The 23,180-nt window shown below is 42.4% G+C and overlaps 6 protein-coding genes across 9 annotated transcripts; 3 read left to right on the plus strand and 3 right to left on the minus strand.

Moving 5' to 3' along the window:
* Nucleotides 1–488: 488 nt before the first annotated feature.
* On the minus strand, nucleotides 489–3,248 carry Gmppa (GDP-mannose pyrophosphorylase A). The gene is made up of 4 exons (XM_017141121.3): nucleotides 2,879–3,248; nucleotides 1,573–2,275; nucleotides 762–1,026; nucleotides 489–704 (listed from the first exon to the last, which is right to left on the minus strand). The coding sequence occupies exons 1-4, from the start codon at nucleotides 3,124–3,126 to the stop codon at nucleotides 604–606; spliced, it is 1,317 nt and encodes a 438-aa protein (XP_016996610.1). The 5' UTR covers nucleotides 3,127–3,248; the 3' UTR covers nucleotides 489–603.
* A 342-nt stretch (nucleotides 3,249–3,590) lies between these two features.
* Nucleotides 3,591–4,234, minus strand: Vha14-1 (V-type proton ATPase subunit Vha14-1). The gene has a single exon (XM_017141104.3). It carries the CDS (start codon nucleotides 4,131–4,133, stop codon nucleotides 3,759–3,761), a length of 375 nt encoding a protein of 124 aa, XP_016996593.1. The 5' UTR covers nucleotides 4,134–4,234; the 3' UTR covers nucleotides 3,591–3,758.
* A 265-nt stretch (nucleotides 4,235–4,499) lies between these two features.
* On the plus strand, nucleotides 4,500–7,887 carry LOC108057028 (CLIP domain-containing serine protease HP8). Of its 3 annotated transcripts, none has more exons than XM_044393075.2 (7): nucleotides 4,500–4,643; nucleotides 5,752–5,922; nucleotides 5,985–6,051; nucleotides 6,301–7,022; nucleotides 7,077–7,122; nucleotides 7,178–7,317; nucleotides 7,376–7,887. In XM_044393075.2, exons 1-7 carry the CDS (start codon nucleotides 4,589–4,591, stop codon nucleotides 7,762–7,764), a joined length of 1,590 nt encoding a protein of 529 aa, XP_044249010.2. In that variant the 5' UTR covers nucleotides 4,500–4,588; the 3' UTR covers nucleotides 7,765–7,887. The 3 variants fall into 3 exon arrangements, with proteins under 3 accessions (XP_044249010.2, XP_070069171.1, XP_070069172.1); XM_070213070.1 differs by having other exon boundaries at nucleotides 4,519–4,634; XM_070213071.1 differs by having other exon boundaries at nucleotides 4,541–4,634; nucleotides 5,441–5,922.
* Nucleotides 7,888–8,694: 807 nt separating this feature from the next.
* On the plus strand, nucleotides 8,695–10,832 carry LOC108057034 (uncharacterized). 2 transcript variants are annotated; one of them, XM_070212481.1, is made up of 7 exons: nucleotides 8,695–8,912; nucleotides 8,976–9,042; nucleotides 9,100–9,827; nucleotides 9,882–9,927; nucleotides 9,983–10,122; nucleotides 10,181–10,592; nucleotides 10,656–10,832. In XM_070212481.1, the coding sequence occupies exons 1-6, from the start codon at nucleotides 8,702–8,704 to the stop codon at nucleotides 10,567–10,569; spliced, it is 1,581 nt and encodes a 526-aa protein (XP_070068582.1). In that variant the 5' UTR covers nucleotides 8,695–8,701; the 3' UTR covers nucleotides 10,570–10,592; nucleotides 10,656–10,832. The 2 variants fall into 2 exon arrangements, with proteins under 2 accessions (XP_070068582.1, XP_016996594.3); XM_017141105.3 differs by having other exon boundaries at nucleotides 10,181–10,832.
* Nucleotides 10,833–11,210: 378 nt separating this feature from the next.
* On the plus strand, nucleotides 11,211–21,019 carry Impbeta11 (importin beta11). Its single transcript, XM_017141124.3, has 2 exons — nucleotides 11,211–13,437; nucleotides 19,813–21,019. Exons 1-2 carry the CDS (start codon nucleotides 11,320–11,322, stop codon nucleotides 20,932–20,934), a joined length of 3,240 nt encoding a protein of 1,079 aa, XP_016996613.2. The 5' UTR covers nucleotides 11,211–11,319; the 3' UTR covers nucleotides 20,935–21,019.
* On the minus strand, nucleotides 20,997–22,798 carry Cep89 (Centrosomal protein 89kDa). The gene is made up of 3 exons (XM_017141125.3): nucleotides 22,360–22,798; nucleotides 21,802–22,302; nucleotides 20,997–21,739 (listed from the first exon to the last, which is right to left on the minus strand). Exons 1-3 carry the CDS (start codon nucleotides 22,570–22,572, stop codon nucleotides 21,035–21,037), a joined length of 1,419 nt encoding a protein of 472 aa, XP_016996614.2. The 5' UTR covers nucleotides 22,573–22,798; the 3' UTR covers nucleotides 20,997–21,034.
* Between the last annotated feature and the right edge of the window lie 382 nt (nucleotides 22,799–23,180).

Below are 23,180 nucleotides of genomic sequence, written 5' to 3' on the forward strand. Positions count from 1 at the left end.
TGTAAACACAAAATTTTTAAAATGTCGTCTAAAAATATTTTGATGTACATGGATTTTTTTGTTCCTTACATTTGCACATGTCTCGAATTCTAGAACATTTACCAATTAGAAATGGAATAAAACATATTCAGGAATATTCACTTTCGTAACGAAAGTTTCGTTGGTTTTCCTCTTAGAATTTCTAGTTATTATGTTAAATAGAAAATATAATTTTATTCATAGACTTCAAGATAGGGAAATTCAAGTTACGTTGTAGTTTGACTGTACCGTGAACTTTAAGGGTGATTTAAAAAATGTTCTCATATCTTGAGAGCTACAAATGAAAGTATTTCGGATTTCAAAAGCAAAAAAAGTTAAATAGAAAATTGGAAAGAACAACTTTCCAATTCTTGAAAGTATGCAACGATTTCCTACAAAATTACTTTTGCCCATTATAAAAACTTTCCTTTGACACCAGTAATTAATTCCCCACCTAGTATTCATAAATATAGCAAGGGCTAGGGCACATTTAATAGATAGATATTTGGAATATTGCACAGTAGAAACATATAAAATGGCATACTGATAAGGACAAAGGCCAGGGATAAAGGTAAGTAGTTATCCTCACAAGATGATCTCGTTCTTGAAGCTGCGACTGAGCTCCTTGTGCGGCAGAACGATGCTGTTTAGCAGGATCTTCTCGGCGGGCACCTGCACAAAACATCCTGAAACGGGAAGTTAATTTAATACAAGTAAATCCGCAATTGATTCAAAGTCCATACCCAATATGGTAATCGAGGGATTCAGTTTGCCCTCGTTGTTGAAAAGCGGTGGGTTCTCCATTTTAGCGAAGGGCTTGTTGGGATCCGGATCACTGGGCGTTCCCTCGACCCGAGCCCAAGCTCCAATGGTGGAACCCCTGCCCACAATGGAGTGGAGGACGAGAGTGTGGTCCAGGATTTGGGCCTGCTCCAGAACAATCGATTCACGGATGCGCACACCTGGTCCAATTGTCACTCCAGGTCCGATGGCCACATTGGGTCCCAGCTGGAAGTGCAAGGAAAATAGAATCATAACAAGAGGGAACGCTATAGTCGGGTGGGTGTCTCGACTATATAATACCCGTCACTCAGCTAAAGGGAGTGCGAGGGAGATGGATATATAAAATTTTGATTGCGCATAACTTTTTAATGAATGTTCCGATTTGAAAAATGTCTTCTACATTTCGATAGGTATAAATATACACTACTTCTTGGTAATCTTTAAAGATGTGGGCGCCAGACACATTTTAAAATGGTTAGTGGGCGATTGTGGTCGTTAGAGGGGGCGTGGCGCTCGGCTGAAATAAACTTGCGCTGCGTAGGAAGCCCAAGAATAAGTGTGGGAAATCCCAACCTACTAGCTTTTGTAGTTTCCGAGATCTCAGCGTTCATATGGACGGACAGACAGACGGTCATGGCTAGATCGACTCGTATAGTGACCCTGATCAAAAATATATTTACTTTATGGGGTCGGAAATGCTTCCCTCTAGCTGTTACATACTTTTTACAATATAACGGGTATAAAAATAGGATTGGTTTTTTCTATACCCACCACTGCGCTGTGATGAACGGTGGCACTGGGATGCACGTAGACATCCGGGAAGACTGTGCAGATCAGGCTGCCGTCGCCTTCTCCTCGCTTCGTGCCCACGTTGGCCAATCTCTCCGGATGCGTTTTCTTGTACAACCCCAAATAATGACGATTGGCGTAGATGGCCGAACCGGCGGTCTTCAGCTGGGACCACCAATTGGGCACCGGCATGGCGAAGAGCTTGTCGGTCCCCGCCAGGGGAGTCAGCACCTCCTGCTCCCACTTGATGTGGCCCTGCTCCCGGCCATTTCCGTTGCCATTGCCATTGCAGAATCCCTGGCAGCCGTACTCCTGACCCCGCGAGTGGAAAATCTGCGCCAGCACGGTGAATATATCCATGGAGCAGACATACACGCCGCAGTTGATGAACGTGGACACATAGGAGCTGGGCTTCTCCACGTAGTGGGAGACAGCACCGCTGCTCCGGTCGAAAACCAGGCAGCCGTAGTGCAGCGACTGCTGACGCGTGGCCTCCGTGGACATGATGGTCACCAGGGCGCTCGACGGACGCTTCTCGTGGAACTCGCACAGCTCCTGCAGCGGAAAATCAGCGCAGACATCGCCGTTCAGAACGAAGAAGGCTCGCGGATTGCCAGCTCTTATTTGGTCCCGGAAATGGTACATACCACCCGCAGTTCCCAGGGCAGTGAATTCCTGCAGGTACCTAAAATGAGGGACACGTCATGGTAAAGTATGAGTGTTATTTCTAGGGTATCGGAAGATATAGCCACTTAAATAGATGAATAGAATAAGCCAAATTATTTTATTTTACTAATTATTCTTATGAAAGGGTAGTTTAGTTAAATGTCGTTAGAAATAAAAATCTAAATCTAATAAAAATCGAACAAATAGTATAAAACATTTCCATTGTATTGTATTCAAAATTATAGAATACTAGAATTGCTGTGACTTTTGGACTCTCTTTTTTCCAAATATTTGTTGCTCGAAAAATACTTTATATGGATGTATAGTGAGGATTTCTACGATTAGTATTAACTTCAAAGTTTAAACACCAAGATTTTGAACTCTGTGGTATAAGTAATTCCTGACCCTCGGAACCACAATATAATATTTAACATTTTTTATGACACGTACATATTTTGAAACTATTTGAATATAAATTGTATAAAAATGTAATAATAATTTCGATGATACCCCATTCATCAGCAGGGTACTCCAGGAACCTAACTTCTTAAAATCCCAGTTCTAATTTGGAGAACATTTATCTTAGGAACCTTTCTTCCCCCCTGAACCCAGAGGAACCCACCTGATGTTGATGTTGCTGCTGCTGTAGAGGGCCTGCATGTCGCCCACGAATCCCTCCATCTGGGTCTGCGGATAGTAGCCGATGATAAGGATCTCCCGGAGATCGGGGAGCTGGGCACAGGCCTCGATATGGTGGGCAATCAGAGGACGACCGGCCAGCGGGAAGAGGGGCTTGGGCGTGTCCAGCGAGAGGGGGCGGAAGCGGGTGCCCTTTTGGGGGCCGCCGATGAGGATAACGGCCTTCAGCATGGTGTGCGTGCAGCGGTTCAGGTGACTTAATGCCGATCGTTCAATTTCCAGGAAAATATATATCTTTTCTGTTTACGTTGCCAACTAATAAAAAATATGTGGTTCCACAACAGCTGATTGCGCTAACAGCCCCTGGAATAACTGATAACAGACTTAACAGCACGCTGTTAACTGCACAGAATGTTTTTCCAATTTGTATTCTTTTTATATTTTAGTTTTTTTTTAATAACACATGTTTTAAGGAATTTTATATAAAATTAGCATTTAAATCTTCTTTGGATTTAGTTTACTTTTTGCTCATGTATTTTACAAATAAATAACGAATTGAATTATTCTTAAAGTCGTGTGCCCACTGTATCTCCCCTGGAACTCTGTTACCTGACAGCCCCGGAAAGGCCTGCCAATGGGAAGACTCCAGTTACTTCCAGCCCAACAATTGATTTTCCAGCTTCTAAACAACTCGATTTTAACTATTTATACAACGAAAACCATTTAATAAATGTCTTTAAATACACGATAAGAACAAAGGCGTAGCACTGAATCTATGGATAGTTGTTTACATTGGGTAACGCAATACTCTGACGGCTGCAGCAATACGAAACAGTGGCGATGTATCTCAGGAACCCTAGAGTTTAGCGCACCAGATCCTCGGGATTGAACATGCCGCGGGCGCGACGCAGAATGGAGTCCTTGCTGGCGTCGTAGGGATGGTCCTTCGAGGGAATCTCGAGGACCGCGGGAACGGGCGACGTGTGGGCATCGATCACGTGACGAATGAGCTCGGCACAGTTCTGGTTGATCAGGATGATGTCGATGTCGTCCCGCTTGAGGAACCGCTTGAAGCAGTCCTCCAGCTCGCTGACGGGCGTGTTTTTGTCGACCACCATGAAGTTGGGGTGGCGGTTCTTGTTGATCTCGCCCACGCCGCCGAGCAGGAATCCCACGCAGGTGTCCTCGTCGCCGATGACGCTGATCAGTTTTCCCTTGATTGCCGAGTGCAGAGCCATTTTGCTTGGGTTTTTCTGCTTTTTTTCCGGGAGCGATGTGGACAGCGAAAATAAAACCTGACTTTGGGAAAATGTTCGATGTCAGCTGGTTTCTGTCACATGACCCCTTTGCGCCTAACAGCACTGGAATGGCGCTAACAGCACTGCGACTTTTCGGTATTTTGATGTTAGTAAATACCAAAATGTAACGGTCCCCTCATTCAGTGCGACCGTATTCTATAATTTTAAAAGACTTTTTTAAAATTTTTAAATTTAAAAATCTTTCTAAACAGGTAATTATTTATTTGTTCAAAAGAAAGTCATAATCATTTAAGACTTATTCCAAATAAGAAAGGAGGATAGATAAAGTGTGCTGAAAGTTGTTACTTTAATGGCTCGACTTTCCCTTCAAAATATACATGCTTTAAAACGTGTCCGTTTATCGTCATCAAAACATACAAAAGGAATCTGGATTCATGAAGGACTTCTACCATTTCCAAAGGGATTTCGTCCTATACCTCCGTAGGAAGCGTGAGCAACCGAAAATGCGGCTACCATAGCAAATAAGACAATCTGAAAGGCAGAGGATTTTAAATTTGTTTTGTTGTTTCAATGACAGACTTACTGCAAATAATTTCATGTTGCTTTATATTTTGGAACCAAAGCTAATTTCACAGACCGGGCTCTTTTATACCCGATTTTGATAGCAAATCTGCTTTGCGTGTTTGACTTTGGAAAACCAAGAACCAAAAGCCACACACTTAAAGAAAAATATTGATTTCCTTCGTACAATATATTGCTAAAAATAAAATCTAGTTAAACTTACTATAAACGTACCTTTCGCTCTCAGTTTTAATATTTTTGTAATTTCTTTAGTTAAATTTGTAAATTATTGATATTCATACTCGCAACAACAATTAAGGACCTTCTGTTTTTCTTAATATTTATTTAATTTAACTGACTAAAATTTAACTGAATTATGTTTTTTGAAGTGTGCACCGCATAAAGACATTAAAATGTTTTTGGAATTTTCGGAGAAAGAAACCACAATTTTAAAATTGAGGAAATTCAGAGAATTTCAGAAAACCATATATTTGTTAATGTTTAAGAAATAATAAAACGAAACAATCAGAAACATTAAGGTTAAAGTTATGTATGTATAAATAGTGTTCATTAAAAATGTTATGTTAAGCTTCGTTATCTGTATAATATTTTTAAAATAATTATTTCATTTAATAATTTTGAGTAAAGCGATAGACATTGACAAAATATGTACATTAATTTCCGGTATTTTTCAAATTCTACTATCAAAACTTTGGGCGCCACAGAATGAATGGGACAAATCGACACGCCCAGAGATCCGAGAGATTATGATCAATATCATAATACCCAAAGCGAGGGTATAAAGATGCTCTTATCAGTGGTCGTTAGCTGTATTCCTCGTTATAATCTCGGAATAAGACCGTTCATTTACATAAATACTATAAGACAATATATTTTTCTGGGAATTTTTAAAATGTATAAAAGATAGACGTTCCTATCCTATTGACTGGACTTCTGCAGGCGTATTTCCATTGTGATCGAACATTTTCGCTTGGAATGACGTTCGCAGCATCTTTTGTTATTTTTTCCTGTTTAGTTTTGTTAACCAATGTATCTACATTGTTTCTGGATGAGGATTGTGGGGTTGTATCTCAGACTAGAGATAGGATAATGAACGGTAAGCCTGCGGCGATCCTGGACAATCCCTGGATGGCCCTTATTAAAACGCCGAAAGAGTTTATCTGTGCAGGAACGCTTATTAATCATCGTAAGTATCCCAAACTGAATTTTGGCTGTATTCAATATGACTAATAATCCCATATGTTTCAGGTTTCGTCTTATCAGCTTCGCATTGTCTTTGCGATTCGCTCGACTGCAAGAAAAAACACACTGCACTGTAAGTTTTCTTTAAGGCGGAATGGACTACACCCAAAAAAAATCGATATGAAACGTAGATCGGTTTTACATTATTTAAGATCAATTCTAATTTAATATGTGGCCAGTTAAATTTGAGCTGGTCGAGAAGAGTATTTTATGTAAAAACGATATGGGTTTTGCATGACATGAAATTTACATAGCCATATCGATTTTACGGGAACATGTTTTGTTTTGTGTGTATTAAATATCTAATTCAATTACCCAATAGCATAGTTCGTTTGGGAGAGTATGACCGATCGACGGATAATGAATCCTCAGACGAAGACTTTAATGTGATAAGGTTCTACGAACACAAGTCGTTCAACATAACCTCCCACATTGGCGACATAGCTCTGCTGAAACTAGATAGAAGTGTGGTTTACAAGCCCCACATTCGACCGATCTGCATTCAGCTAGATATCAGGTACAAACCGGAAGCGGACTTCATCAGCAAATACACGGCAGTTGGCTGGGGAAAGACGGAGACGGGTAACTTGAGTGATGTCCTTCAAACGGCCGAGATCTACAGACTGGATAAAAACACTTGCTTAAACTTCTTCTGGGGAGTTTTGAGCGATTCACAAATCTGTGGAGGCTCCCACAATGGAGTCGACACCTGTAAGGGGGACTCCGGAGGACCCTTGTACTCCAAAGTTTCAGACGGAGTCCTGGGGCGCCAAACTCAATTCGGAATCGTTAGCTTTGGAGCTCTAGAATGCGGCGGATTGGGTGTGTACACCGATGTAATGAGCCATGCCGACTTTATAGAGCGAATCGTCCTGGAATCCGACATTACTGTCCTACTTCCGAAGATAGACTTGCTGGATGAAGGCTGTTTGGATGACCCAAAACTAAGAAGTAGAGCGAAATCGGCTGCCGACACTTTTCCATGGCTAGCCCAGGTTTTCATGGACTCCTTTCTGATTTCCTTTGGAGCACTTGTATCTAACAGTTCGTATTTGCATCTATGTGCTTGAAACGATTGAAAACATTATGCTCTTCTAGAATTTGTGATCACGACTGCCCAGCTGATTCCCGAAAACGCTCCACTGTAAGTACTTAGATGTTCCCTGTAATAAATAATCCTATTTTAATTATCTGTGCAGAAAGGTTCTTTTGGGTGAATTCAGTGAAAGTATTTTGCATGCCTATAAAGTCAGTTCCATACACAAGCACCCTGAATTTGAGAGCCTGACTAAGAACGACGTAGCTCTACTTGAATTAGAGGAGAAAGTGGATTACACTGGTAAGTGGGGGTAACAAATTTTCTCTTTATTATTTAACTATTTATTTTATCTGCGTAGTTTTGATTAAACCAATCTGCCTGCCCTCACTAACTAACAAGGCGGAACAAGAGAAGTTCCAGAAGAAGGCTGATCGTGCGCAGAAACTGACTGCTGTTGGCTGGGGGATCCGGAGATCAGTGATGGTTCAGAAGGTCGATTCAAGTGAATGTTACCAGGAGGACCTCCAAGAGATCGGGGATAAGCAAATCTGCATGGAGCACTCCATTTCCAATATTATGAGCATAGGCAGTGGCAGTCCCCTGGTTAAACGTCTTCCTTATGGAAATAGTAGGGCTTTCACACTCGTCGGATTGGCCAGCTTTGGAAGGATGGAATACCACTCTCGAGATGTTTATACCAAGGTTTTAAGCTATATAGATTGGATCGGAACTTTAATAAAGAAGTGATGTTTTACTCATATCATATCATATTGCAGTTTTATTTCAGATCTTGCCACTTGCTTACTTTATGTAACTAGATTTAATTCTTTATTAAAAGTTTGATTTTTCAGTGAATAAAAACTATTGAATTTTAAACTGCAGATGTAGTAATTTTCTCACTATTATATATGGTAGATTTTGTTTTGCACCAAATGTGTTTGAAAACTAATAATTATATTTAAGATTTATGCGACGACCAATGGTTCTTAAGAGTCCTGGTTAATCCCAACCTTCTGGCTTTTACAGTTTCTAAAATCTCAGCGTTCATACTAGAGCCCTGCATGAATCATTCAATTTTTGTTTTATCATAGTACGCCATGAAATTTCTGATTTGTTTAATTCAATTCTATGTGAAATAAATTGAATGTTGTTCTAATTCATTTCGAATTGAATGAATCGAATGAATTATTTTATGAATTTTTAGATTTTTTCAGTTTTTTTATTATGTTTTCTTTTGAGAACAAAAAGTGGAAAATTTTTAACAAATCAATGTTAACTGCATAGTAAATAAAATTCAGCCAGATTTAATCACAAAATAATCGCCCTTTCTTCCTCAAAATAAATTGTCGTTTGAATTATTTCGGAATTCATGCCATTCATTCATTCAATTCTATTAAAGTCAAAATTCAAATTCATTCAATTCTATTAAACACAAAATTCCAATTAATTCATTCATATAACAGAAAAAAATTCAAAATAATTCTTTGAATCCATTTATGCAGGGCTCTAGTTCATACGAACGGACAGACATTTTATGTACTACAATTTCTATTCAATTTCGTAAGTTCTCTTAATGACATTTTTTAGACGAAATAAGCAGCTGATAAGCCATTCTATTTCCGAGAACTTTGTTCGAAATCTTTCGCCTTTCTTTCTTTAGTACGATCGGAGACTTAAGCTCGGTATGACGACGGCGGCTGCTTGGGTTATTTTATTTGGTTTACTTTTAATAAACCATGGATCGACATTGCTTCTGGACGAGGACTGCGGCGTTGCAACTAATATTGCCCCAAGGGTGACGAACGGGGTTATTGCGGGAATTCTTGAAAATCCCTGGATGGCCCTTATTAAAACGCCAAAAGAGTTTATTTGTGGAGGAACGCTTATTAGTCATCGTTGGTATTCGAAAATAATTTCGGAATATACATCTGACTAATAAATGACATACATATTTTTAGAATTCGTCTTGACGGCTGCGCACTGTCTGTACGATCCGTATTCCCCTACTATAAAACACACTAATCTGTAAGTATTTTGTGCAAGCTTTTAAGAGTTTAGATTTAAGATTAGTTTATTAAACAGCATTGCTCGTTTGGGAGAGTATAACCGATCAACGGAGCACGAATCCTTGCATCCCTATGAAGACTTCAATGTGTTAAAAGCCTACGAACGCAAGGGTTTTCAAATGGAATCCTTTATGAATGATATAGCTTTGCTAAAACTTCAAAGAAGTGTTATTTACAAAACCCAAATTCGACCGATATGCATTCAGTTGGATAAACGTTCGAAATCTAACTCGGACGGCATTCAGAAATTCACTGTAGTCGGCTGGGGAAAAACCGAGACCGGAAATGTAAGTGATGTACTTCGAACGGCTGAGGTCTACAGAATGGATAAAGAGCATTGTAATAGAACATTGTGGAAGCCTTTGAGTAGCACACAGATCTGTGCTGGGACACACAATTTTGTAGACACTTGTCAGGGAGACTCCGGCGGGCCCTTGTACTCCAATGTTCCAGACGGAGGCCTAGGGCGTCAAACTCAATTCGGAATCACTAGCTATGGAGCTGACCAGTGTGGCGGAGTGGGTGTATACACCGATGTAATGAGCCACGTTGACTTTATAGAGGAAACTGTCATGGAATCCGATATAACTGTCCTACTTCCGAAAATGGACTTGCTAGATGAAGGCTGTTTGGATAACCCAAAATTAAGTAGCAGGGCAAAATCGGGTCCCGACACTTTTCCTTGGCTAGCCCAGGTTTTTATGGATTCCTTTCTGATTTCCTATGGAGCACTTATATCGAACAGTTCGTATTTGCATTTATGTACTTGAAACGATTAAAAACATTGATATTTTCTAGAATTTGTGATTACGACAGCCCAGCTGCTTTATGAAGAAGCTCCACTGTAAGTTCCTAGATGTTTTCTGTGATAAATAATCCTATTTCAAATATCTGTGCAGAAAGGTTCTTTTGGGTGAATTTAGTGAAAACATTTTGGATGCCTATAAAGTCAGTTCCATACACAAACACCGTAAATTTGAGAGTCTGACTAAGAACGACGTAGCTTTGCTTGAATTGGAGGAGAAAGTGGATTACACTGGTAAGTGGGTTTAACAAATAGCCTTTCTATTGTTAAATGATTTATTTTATCTCTGTAGATTTGATTAAACCAATCTGCCTGCCCTCACTAACTAACAAGGCGGAACAAGAGAAGTTCCAGAAGAAGGCTGATCGTGCGCAAAAACTGACTGCTGTTGGCTGGGGCATCCGGAGATCAGCGATGGTTCACAGGGTCCATTCAAGCGAATGCTACCAGGGGGACCTCCAAGAGATCGGGGATAAGCAAATCTGCATGGAGCACTCCATTTCCAATATTATGAACATAGGCAGTGGCAGTCCCCTGGTTAAACGTCTTCCTTATGGAAATAGTAGGGCCTTCACACTCGTCGGATTGGCCAGCTTTGGAAGGAAGGAATACCGCTCTCGAGATGTTTATACCAAGGTTTTGAGCTATATAGATTGGATCGGAACTTTGGTAGCGAAGTAGGGGATGATATTACTCTTAATAATGTTAGTAATGCAAACTTATTGACGTCCCAGATAATCCTAAGCAAGAATATTAATTTTTTATAGGTTTGGATTGAATTAGGTTTTTTTGAAATATTAATCATAATCATATAAATAAAAAAATCATAAATCCAGCTCTGAAAACCCCCAAGAGCTATGATTTCATACAGAAGGAAGTAGCTAGATAAGGGTCAACTGGTAATCGCAGTATATTAAATAGAAAAACAATAAAGAAGTTATTATAGCTCAAATTACACATTAAATTTTTTACGTTTTTATTACTTGTACTTATAATGAAGTATATTTTGTAAAATTGTGTTTTGTAAAAAACTTAAATTAAAAAACTGGTCTTAAGTAGATTTATTGAAAGAATTGTGTGGTAATTAAAAGTACTGGTACTTACTGTACTTTATTCTAGGGGTTTTTATGGTACTCTATTGTATTAATGATTATATTTTTATATTTAAAAGCGCCACCGAATTCATAACTTTTGATTTTTAAGCTAACGTTATGGTAAATATTCTGGTCCCCAAAATGTTTGCAGGGTGACGCGGTCAAGTTAGCGAGGACACCCACCCAGCGAGAGACCGTATGCTAGAGTAATTAAAAGTGGTATTTAAAGTACATTTCTCAACCCGGTCATACTAATAGCACGCGCCGCAGAAATTTGCCAATAATTTTCGCACCGCACCTCCCTCGCAAGCGTCGCAAGAGGAGGCGTCGTCGTGAGATGGAGATGGCAATGGCAACGGGAGACGGAGCTGGAGCTGGAGCGGGTGCGTCGGTGGAGCAGCTGGTGGCCCAGACGCTGCAGGCGGCGACCAATCCGAGCCACGAGATCGTCCAGAAGGCGGAGGCGCAGCTGCGCGAGTGGGAGCAGCAGCCGGGCTTCTTTCCCACGATTGCCCGGCTGAGCATGCGGCGGAGCGATGGGGAGTCCTCCCAGGCCTCCAGCACCGAGGACTCGGCGGTGAAGGTGCGCTGGATGGCGGCCGTCTACCTGAAGAACGGCGTGGAGCGCTACTGGCGGCCCAATTCGCGCCAGGAGCTGTCCGCCGAGCAGAAGCAGCAGATCCGCGAGGTCCTGCTGCGCCACTACGACGCCGAGGAGGTGCCCCAGGTGGCCCTGCAGATAGCCGTGCTCCTGGGAAGGCTAGCGCGCACGGACTACCCGCGCTTCTGGCCGGAACTCCTGCCCACGCTTATGAAGCAGCTGCAGGCCTGCGGCACCGATGGCGAGTCAGCGCTGCAGCAGCGCATCCTCGTCGTGCTGCACTACGTGCTCAAGGCGCTCGCCTCGCGCCGCCTGATGGCCGAGCAGCGGGCCTTCGAGGAGCTGGGCTCCCAGATATTCGGCTATTTGGCCTGGGACATCTGGGCGCCGCTTACCGCCCGCTTTCTGCAGCTCGTGCGCAAGGAGGAGGCCCTCGCCCTGAATGCCCTGCAGCGGGCCTACGTGGTGATGAGATCCCTGCGCAAACTGGTGGTCTACGGCTGCGCCAAGCCGTACAAGTCGACGGACCACATGAACTTCGTGGAGCAGCTCTTCCAGCGGCTGCGCCAGTGCCTCGAGCTGCGCTACGAACTGAGGATGGGATCGGGCACGCCCGGCAGGGCCACGATACTCACCGAACTGGAGCGCTTTGTGATCAAGATGATGAAGACCCTCAACGAGCTGATGGAGCGGCACTCGGTGTCCTTTGCGCGCTTCGTGCCGGTGGCCCTGGAGTTCAGCTTCCACTATGTGTTCCACGAGGGCACCGCCCTCATCTTCGACGCCGGCGACCGCATCAACTTCAGCAACTTTGCCATTCAGGCGCTGAACATGCTGAAGGGCATCATGCTGAGCGGCAACGACAGCATCAGTGCGCCGCCCGAGGGAGGAGCCTCGCTGGAGGACGAGCTGCTGGCCAGTGCCGCCCAGAGCCACGCCAAGTTCTTCACCGCGGAGCGCGTGACGTACATCTGCGAGAAGATCGTGACGCACTACTTCCTGCTGACGCAGCAGGAGCTGGAGGAGTGGCAGCAGGACCCGGAGGGCTACGACCAGGACGACGGCGGTGGCGATGCCTGGAAATATGCGCTGCGGCCCAGCGTGGAGACCCTCTACTTCACCTGCTTCACGCAGCACTCGCAGGTGATGATCCAGGAGGTGCTGCGCTTTGTAAGGCGCGCCCAGCAGCTGCAGCTCACGCCGGAATCCGATCTGAAGGCCATCCTGCTGAAGGACGCCATCTACAATGCCGTGGGCCAGGCGGCCTTCCACTTCTTCAACAAGCTGGACTTTGGCGCCTGGCTCACCTCGCAGCTGCTGGCGGAGCTGCGCGTGGAGGCCCCCAACTTCCGCATCCTGCGACGCCGCATCATCTGGCTGGTGGGCCACTGGGTGGGCGTGCAGCTGCCCCGCGAGCTGCGTCCGCTGGCCTACGAGGCCTGCCTGCATCTCCTCCGGCCGCAGGAGGATATGCCCACGAGGCTGGCCGCCGCCAGGACTTTGAATCTGCTGATCGACGACTTTGAGTTCATGCCCGAGGCCTTTCACCCCTACTTCCCGTCGCTCTTCGAGGCCCTCTTCCTGCTGCTCCACGAGGCCGCCGAGTGCGACACCAAGATCGTGGTGCTGGGCACCATGACGCTGCTGGTGGAGAAGATGAGCGAGTACATCGAGCCGCAGGCGCTGCAGTTCATCGCCTATCTGCCGCTGCTGTGGCGCGAGAGCGAGGAGTACGACCTCCTGCGCTGCGCCATCATCGGCACCCTCGAGCAGCTCGTCCGCACGATCCGCGATGTCCCGGAGCCCATGAAGCCCTTCCTCTACAGCGTCATTGAGCTGAGCACTGACCTCCAGGTGAGCGTAGATTACTTTGTAAATCGAAATTCGAACTACATAATTAATCTTTTATGTCAAGCTTGGCTATAAATTTGAAATTTTCCATATTAGACGGTCAGATTGATCGGATTTGAACTGCAAGACTTATAGAGAGTATGAAAGAGATGCATTATTCATAGAGAAGTTGTACTGCAATGGTGAAAAAATATGTAATGATGAGAATATAATTTATTCCTTTCTTATTTCCTGGTGCTACAAGGATTCCCTTATAAATTAATGCACTAATCACAAAAAAAATACTAAGAATAATGAAAATATGTAGGTCCCTACTTATATTAGAGTTTCACACTTATATCTAACATTTAATACAATTAACAATTAGAACTGACGCTTTTAAAAATTGTCGAAAATTTAAATTTAATTAGTTTTGTTATTTAATTTACATTTGAAAAACTATTCAAGGTTACATATTATATTCACTTTCTAGCATTTAGCATTTTAGCATTTTATGACCTGTAAACCAATTTTGAGTATGACCTTTTCCATGTTAATAGGTATGATTGCGATTAAATCTTACATTTATAGTCGACTGTCCTATTCAGTTTAATCAATCCTATGTAATAGCTATCCCCTTGTCTTTTGCCAAAGATTTTATGCTTGTAGGCAAGCTTCATATTGTAGTCCTCATGTGGGGGCATGCAACCGTCTTTTGTGCAATCAATAAATGTAGATTTATTGTATTCCCCAAGGAGAACCGTTCTGTTCCGAAGGATACATAAGAAGATTTGGGTACGAATAGCTGGTTATCTGTACTTACAATTTTCTAGGCAGTCAGGAGAAACCCTAAAAAATAGATTATCTACAGTTGAAAAATCAAAACATTTAGTAATTACAAATTTTTAGTGATTAAGGTGCTAGAATCGAGTTAATGTGTAGTATACATCTGCATGAATAACAAAAAATACATATTCGAATTGACAATGTTCAAAATGAGTTGAATGAGTTGGAATGTGTAGGGAAACTGGCTTGAATAAATAAGTGTACTGACGTAAAACTCAGTCGAACCAGAAATGGTGATGGAAAACAAATCGAGTAAATGAGTACACGAACAACTCAGACGAATTTATTCGAATCCATTCGAGTTCTTACATGACGTCATAAGGGCAAAATGGAAAATTAAAGGGCATAGGGGAACAAGCCTGGGAAAACTGCCCCAGGCGATATTGCAAAATTTTAGATGAGGATTGGTAGATAGGAACCTAATCGATAAGAATTCCAATTTTCAAATAATTTGATCCGCTGGTTTACGAGTAATCTGCCGCAACTGAAGAACATATCACTTGATGTATTTTCCCTTCGGTGGTTCTTGAGAAAACTTTTTTGATGCCAATAATTTTTGTGTTAACCTTCAAGAATGTCAGCCAATCTTTGGATTTTTACCATTCTTATAAGCTACCAAAAATCGCGATTCAAATTTTCAAAAAATTGGTTCAAGACTTTCCAAGTCTGACAAGTTTTTTACAGTTTGTGTGTCCTATAACCATCTACTTCATATAAAATATTCATAATTTTTCGAGTGGTGCAACAGTGTTAAACAAACAAAAAACTGAAGAATTTATTTCTGGAAGGGTAGGAATGGAGTCAATAAAATATATTTGGCTTGTAAATAGTTAGTTCTTAGACCAGAATTATTATCAAAGAGTAAAGTTTTTAATATTATGGGTGAAAAGTGGTCCGAATTATAAAATGTTTGGCATGTATTTGCTTGTAATTGATTTAATAGGGACCCAGTCCCAGTCTAGTCCCCACAGCTTCGAATTTCATATCCTCCCTGGACAGAGATTTCATAAGAAATCCTTTGAGCATGGATGACCAACAAATACTTTATTTATGTGATTCTAAAGAAATCGCGGTCCAAAGAGGATTACTTAATTTGCGATCCTTTCGGTACCATCGTTATTCTAAAAAGCAAGATAGTAATTTGAAAGCTTTAATATGCGGAGCACGATAAAAATTTGTTAACAAATTCGCGCAATAACAACGGTGCCGAAATCTCGCATATCCTCTTTGGACCGCGATTTCTTTAGAATCACATAAATAAAGTATTTGTTGGTCATCCATGCTCAAAGGATTTCTTATGAAATCTCTGTCCAGGGAGGATATGAAATTCGAAGCTGTGGGGACTAGACTGGGACTGGGTCCCTATTAAATCAATTACAAGCAAATACACTACTGGTCAAAAGAATAAGTACACACGTTACACCCTCACTTGCTAAGAGATATCTCTATAGTTATTGAGGCCAGACCTCCCAAACCTTTTTATTTGGAAAGGTTATTCTGTTCTGCAATATTTAAATAAACAATGGATACAGTAAAACCTGCCTAATCCATGTTAGCCCTACATTTGTGCGATAGGTCGGTTTTGGTGTGGTCAAAATAATAAGTACACTTGTGTTACTTATAAATTTTAAAATATTAAATCTAGAATGGGGCTACGGTTAGTATTTTATCTTAAGTTAGGATCATGTTTATAAGAAGTCTGGGCCAATTGGACGATCCAAAAAGTTTCCAAGCCTGGATGTGGTTATTTCAAAGTCATCATCCATGCTAAAATCTGATTTGCAGCTTAAAAGGAACACTTAACACTTAAGTATGGCTTGTGATTCCCTAAAATTTCCTTAAAAATACTACTCTGAATAAATAAAATCGATTTAGAAAAAAATGAGTACTTACACCGTAAAAAATAAGGAAAAAGGGGAAATAAATAAGAAAAAACCAAAGTTACATGCGGTTTTAATTAAAAAAAAATAGTTAAATTTTAAATTCTTAATTTTTTTATTTTTATTTTGATAGTAGATAAAACGACTAAAAAAATGAGATATGTTTCATAAAGATCGGTCAACAAATTATTAAATGGCTGTTGACGATGTGCACGATAACAAAACTGCTATATCGTTAAAAACGAATTTCATACAAACTTGTATGGACGGGGAATTTGTATTTATGTATAGATATCTAGCGTTGTGCGATTCATGTAGTACGGTTTAAGTTGTTTACCGATCTTAATGAAACATATCTCATTTTTTTAGTCGTTTTATCTACTATCAAAATAAAAATAAAAAAATTAAGAATTTAAAATTTAACTATTTTTTTTTTAATTAAAACCGCATGTAACTTTGGTTTTTTCTTATTTATTTCCCCTTTTTCCTTATTTTTTACGGTGTAAGTACTCATTTTTTTCTAAATCGATTTTATTTATTCAGAGTAGTATTTTTAAGGAAATTTTAGGGAATCACAAGCCATACTTAAGTGTTAAGTGTTCCTTTTAAGCTGCAAATCAGATTTTAGCATGGATGATGACTTTGAAATAACCAAATCCAGGCTTGGAAACTTTTTGGATCGTCCAATTGGCCCAGACTTCTTATAAACATGATCCTAACTTAAGATAAAATACTAACCGTAGCCCCATTCTAGATTTAATATTTTAAAATTTATAAGTAACACAAGTGTACTTATTATTTTGACCACACCAAAACCGACCTATCGCACAAATGTAGGGCTAACATGGATTAGGCAGGTTTTACTGTATCCATTGTTTATTTAAATATTGCAGAACAGAATAACCTTTCCAAATAAAAAGGTTTGGGAGGTCTGGCCTCAATAACTATAGAGATATCTCTTAGCAAGTGAGGGTGTAACGTGTGTACTTATTCTTTTGACCAGTAGTGTACATGCCAAACATTTTATAATTCGGACCACTTTTCACCCATAATATTAAAAACTTTACTCTTTGATAATAATTCTGGTCTAAGAACTAACTATTTACAAGCCAAATATATTTTATTGACTCCATTGCTACCCTTCCAGAAATAAATTCTTCAGTTTTTTGTTTGTTTAACACTGTTGCACCACTCGAAAAATTATGAATATTTTATATGAAGTAGATGGTTATAGGACACACAAACTGTAAAAAACTGGCGGTGTTGTCAGACTTGGAAAGTCTTGAACCAATTTTTTGAAAATTTGAATCGCGATTTTTGGTAGCTTATAAGAATGGTAAAAATCCAAAGATTGGCTGACATTCTTGAAGGTTAACACAAAAATTATTGGCATCAAAAAAGTTTTCTCAAGAACCACCGAAGGGAAAATACATCAAGTGATATGTTCTTTAGGGGCTGTCCATATATTACGTAATCACGTTTTTGGTGATTTTTGACCCCCTCCCCCCCCTGGTGATCAAACGTAATCATTCAATAAAAAACCCCCCCCCCCCCCCCCAATGATTACGTAATCCCCAGAATAAAATTTTGTTTGTTTTAATCTGTGGATTCAAACGGAGATGCAACCCAATCTTTAATATTGTTTATAAATGAAGTTTGGTATGACACATTCGGTTCGTCTACGCTGATATTATCCCCAACATACTCTTCGTCAAGCCATTCCAGGTCTTCGCGTCCTTCGTGTGATTGAACCACTAAACATTCTTTTTTTCGCCGCACAGCCACTACAAAAATTTTTTCTCTGCTTTCCTATTTAAGTTTGTAGCAGGGACCGTAACTGTTATAAGTTTTATTTAAAAAATCACTCTTTAACAGTTATTTTCTGATTTGTAAAGTAAAACTCAAGGAATAACTGTTATTTTTTGAGTTTTATAATAAAAGTTGGCAAATAACAGTTATTCGTCGTGATCAAAAATAAAACTCAAACTTGATTTATGGCGATTTTGTGGGTAAAATAAATTTAAAAAAATATAGGTATAAAATATGCACGGTTGCCTTTTTTAACAAATTTTTAGTAAGTTATATAAAACACGGGAATCATGTTTTTTTTAATTATTTCATTTTTTCAAAAATGTCAAGGGAATAACTGTTATTCATAAAAATCAAAAAATAACAGTTATTTTTTGAGTTTTATTATAAAAATCAAAAAATAAAAATCATTACGGATTTGTAAACTACAATGCGTGATTTTTTTGTATGAAAAATTTACAATAACACTTATTTTTGGTCCCTGGTTTGTAGATATAATTAAAGGAAAAAAGTTTTTAAATAAATTCTTTAAATAAAAAAATTAATATAAAATGATTACGTAATCATTGTACAAGACCCCCCCCTCCCCATGTAATCAAACATAATCATTTCAATGACCCCCTCCCCCCCCCTAGGTGATTACGTAATATATGGACAGCCCCTTAGTTGCGGCAGATTACTCGTAAACCAGCGGATCAAATTATTTGAAAATTAGAATTCTTATCGATTAGGTTCCTATCTACCAATCCTCATCTAAAATTTTGCAATATCGTCTGGGGCAGTTTTCCCAGGCTTGTTCCCCTATGCCCTTTGTTTTGAAATACCTTCATAAATATTTTGTTTTTTGTCTTTTTTTTAAATTACAAATCTACCTTTAGTTTTAGCTCGCCACTGAATCCAACCATGCCATTTTCATATTTAAATCCTAAGAATTCGCGGACCAAGGAGGAGAAGTATAAAATAGTGTAGTGAAGAAAGGAATGGTCTTCCTTCTACCGCAAATCCTAAGAATTCGCGGACCAAGGAGGAGAAGTACAAAATAGTGTAGTGAAGAGGCAGAATGGAATGGTCTTCCTTGGACCGCAACTTCTTAAGAATTTATCTAACAAACTCCAGGATGGCAATACTAAGAAGTCGCGGTCCAAGGAAGACCATTCCTTTCTTTATCTGTGGCGATAGAGGCGGATCTTTTGGTTCTAGGATATGTTCATAAAACTAATTGCTTTTCCATATTTTTTTTTAATTCTCGTGGATTTTTGCATGTGTTTTGAGTTTAAACTAAGGCGAGCTTGGTAATTTCGAAAATAAGAAATCACAAAAATACTTATTTATAGACATACATATATGTATATCAAAACAAATTAAATTTTCTATTTTGCCCTTATGACGTCATATAAGAAAATCGAATGGATTCGAATAACTCGAATGATTTCAGCATATTCAAATATGACATTCTGTTTTTCGTTATCACTCGTTTAACTCTAGGCCTTTTCTGTCATACTCTATACGGACCAAGATGCAATCCATTCTAGTCATAGTGTGCTGAGCATTTACTCAACTCTATTCTATTCGAATGGAATCATTTCAAAGCCTGTTTGATTCCAGTCATGCAGATGTCTAATGTGTAGATATGCCATTCAGGGACTCGGTCCTATAATGGTTCGCAATCGGAACTGGGCTTTTAGATTTCTGTCTTGATTTCTCGATCAATCTTTTCCAATGGTTCAGCTCCTATTGAATTTCTTATTGAAAATAATCTTATCAATATAAAATATTAAAGCTATAAATCATATGTATATATCTGTATTACTATTTTATTATTATTTAATATGAATTAACAACAACCGCACTTGTTTATCCGCAGCAACCCTCGCACGTCTACCTCATCGAGGACGGCATCATGCTCTGGCTGGCGGTGATCGGCAACTCGACTGCGCTGACGCCCGAGCTGCTGGCGCTGTGCGACCACCTGCTGCCCATCATCGAGATGTCGTCGGAGAATCTGCGCACCGTCCTGCAGCTGATCCACGCCTACATCCTGCTGGACGCCCAGGCCTACCTGAGTCGCTACGGCGAGGGCTTCGTGGCGTACTGCGTGCGCTCCTTCGAGGACATCCGCATCGAGGGCATCATCGCCATGCTGCGGATATTCGAGACATGCCTGAAGACGGACGCGGCGATGGGACTGCGGCTGGTGCGCCCGGCCCTGCCCTTCGTCTTCCAGCAGGTGTGCCTCAAGCAGGAGTATCCCATGACCATGGGCTGGTACCTCACCATCGTGGCGCGCACGCTGCTCATCGACCAGTCGGTGTTCATGTCGGTGGTGCAACAGCTGCCGCAGGCGGACGCCCTGGCCAGGATTCTGGACGTGTGGATCGAGATGTTCCCCATGGTGCCGGATACGCATGCCGAGAAGCGGAAGCTCTTCTGTTTGGCCTTCGCCTCCATTTTCGGCAGCAACGAGCTGCTGCTGGCCCGCCTGCCGCACATCCTGCAGCTCGTCGACGAGACGCTGGGCGAGGTGATGGACAAGCAGTACGCCGCCGCCGAGGAGGGCGCCTCGAAGACGACGCCGCGCTTCTACGACTCCCTGGTCATCCACGACGAGCACGAGCTGGACGATCTGCAGCAGACGCTGGGCAGCGGCGGCGGCGTCAGCGAGGACTTTCACGCCAAGGGCTATCCGGCCAAGACCTACCACGACGACCGCCACCGGCAGCTGGTGCTCAAGGATCCCGTCTACAAGATACCGCTCACCGAGTATCTCAAGTGGCAGCTGCAGTCGCTGCAGGCGCAGCTGGGAGCGCAGCGCTACGAGCAGCTGATGTGCTCGGTGGTGCCCGAGGTGTTGGAGCGGATTACCATGTACATAGAGCAGACTGTGCCCAAGGCCTGCGTCGTGTGCGCCGGCTCGGGATCCGCGGGCTCCGGAGGATCGGGCGCCCTGGCGGACGAGTCGCTGGCCGAACAGGTTGAGTCCGGCTGATCCCGGACTGCTGTGCTTCAAAAGCTTTCTACGCTAAGTTATTAATGTATTTTGTATTGAAATTATATATTTTTAATTGTTAAAAGCTATATTCTAGTCGTTAGTCCACCGCCGGCCGCCGCTCCATCTTGCTTTTGAGCAGGGTGCGTATGGTTTCCTCCTTTTGTTGGAGTTTATAGCGCAGCTTGTCCATTTCCTCGGCATTGCGGGCGTGTAGTCCGCGCAGCTGCGACTCCTTGTGCTGGACGAGCACTTCTAAACGTCGCACCGACTCGTATGTGTCGCGCACCTCCGCCTGTCCCGCCTCCAGCTTTTGAGCCCACTGCAGGGCCATCCGCAGACGAGCCTTCAGCCGATCCCTGCCATGTTTCGCCTTCTCCGTGCTGCGAACGAGGGAAGCCGCCCGTGCGGTGGTGGCCTGCAGCTGCTCCTGGAGAGAGGATCGCTCCCTCGCGTGCTCCTGCCTCAGTTGCTCGAGCAGCACTTTGCACTGCTGCACTGCATCGGATTCGGCGGGAAGGGGAGCTGCAACGGGAGGAGGAGCAGCTGGAGCAGCACTCTTCAAGGCGGCCAACTCCGATTTGGTGCGCGCATAGGCCGCCTGCAGGTGGTCCATGTCCAGGAGCAGCGTCTGCGTGCGCTGCTCGTAGCAGTGCATCACCTCCACCAGCTTCTCTTTGGCCAGGTCCGTCTTGCGGGTCTGGGCCTCCGCCTTGGAGCGGCAAACGCCCAGTTGGGCCACCAGGCAAACACGCTCCTCCCGCCAGCCTCCGAGATCGCGACGCATTTGCTCCTGCGTTTGCAGCTAAATGGGATTGGGGATTAGGGATTAAGATTAAGATACCACTTATTGTACTGTCTACCCACCAACTTGGTGTTCTCCTCCAGAGCTCTTTTTAGTTCCCCCGTAAAGTGTTCAAACTCCGCGTTAAATTGAGCCAGCAGAGCATCCTTGTCCCTCAGGGATTCGTCGTAGGCCTGCAGGAGTGGACCCAGCGTGTGAGTGGGTAAAGGAGGACAGGATGCAGTTGAAGAACTGGCTTTGGCTGATCCGGAAGGCTCCTCGCCGTGGCGCCTCTGATCCTGGTAGCTCTCGATCTGCACGTTGAGCCTGAAGACCAGCGTCTTCAGCATATCCACATCGCCGGCGAGTGTTCGATTCTGGCTGAGAACGGTGTCTAGACGCTGGCCAAGCTGCTGGCAGCGGGAACAACTGGCCACCTGCTGCTCCGCCTCGGCCAGACGCCGCTCCAAATGGCCACTGTCCTGGCGCAGCTGGTCATTCTCCTTGGCAAACTGGTCGTTGTAGCGATGCAACGTGGCCAATCGCTGGACGAGCTGCTCCAACTGCTGTTCCTTGGCCTGCAGCTGTTTAATCGCAGGGTAGTTATCACAGGATGGGTTGGGTAATCTTCTAGAGCTTACCAGCGTGTTGAAGGAGCGATCCTTCCTGCGGTCCTTGTGACCTATGCCCAAGTTGTCCTGTCGCTGCTTCACTTCCACCTCCACACTTCTTGAGCGGCGACTAAAGTTGCCCGACAGCGTCTGGAGAACCTTCCTGTTCTTCTTTGGATGTTGCTGCTGCTGTTCGGGATCTGGCTGATCCAGGTCCGTGATCATCACATTTCGCGTGCTCATTCTGGCAGTTTTTCTCTCTCTGGAATCCTGACACTTTCGGCCTGGACTGCTTGTAAACAAAGCCAAAACCACACCCCACGTCCCGAGTCCCGTGTCCTGGCCACGTTGCCATGGCTTCCGGTCGGGTGTTTGACCCTGTTTTTCGGCCAGCCTGTCAGCCACCCTCTTCCGGAATGGGTAACCCGCCCCCTGGGAAGTACCTGTATCGATACCGGTTTTCGAAAGGAATTACTCACCTGACAATGTTGAAAAAATACAAGTGATAAATGTATGGCTCAGCACAGGGTTCTTTTATATCAAATAATTTCTTAAAATACTCGGAAAATAACTATTATCAAATAGTACATTTATTTGTACAGGCTAACCATTTTAAGTAAAGTCAATCTTGTATATTATAAACAAATTACTTTCAATTATTCTATAAAATTTATTGTGAGATAGAAGTAGGTTTGAGTTAAGCAGTTTCTTTTTTCTTGGAAAACTTTTCATTAAGGTTGCGGTATTAAAAGTGGCCTCAGTTGATTTTATCAAGAAGCTCTCCTCTGAGATTCCCCGTTTATTGATAATAATCAATTAGAATTATACATTATGCCTATAATAAAATTAAA

The sequence above is a fragment of the Drosophila takahashii genome, chromosome 2R (assembly GCF_030179915.1).
Source record: "Drosophila takahashii strain IR98-3 E-12201 chromosome 2R, DtakHiC1v2, whole genome shotgun sequence".
NCBI classification, from domain to species: domain Eukaryota; kingdom Metazoa; phylum Arthropoda; class Insecta; order Diptera; family Drosophilidae; genus Drosophila; species Drosophila takahashii.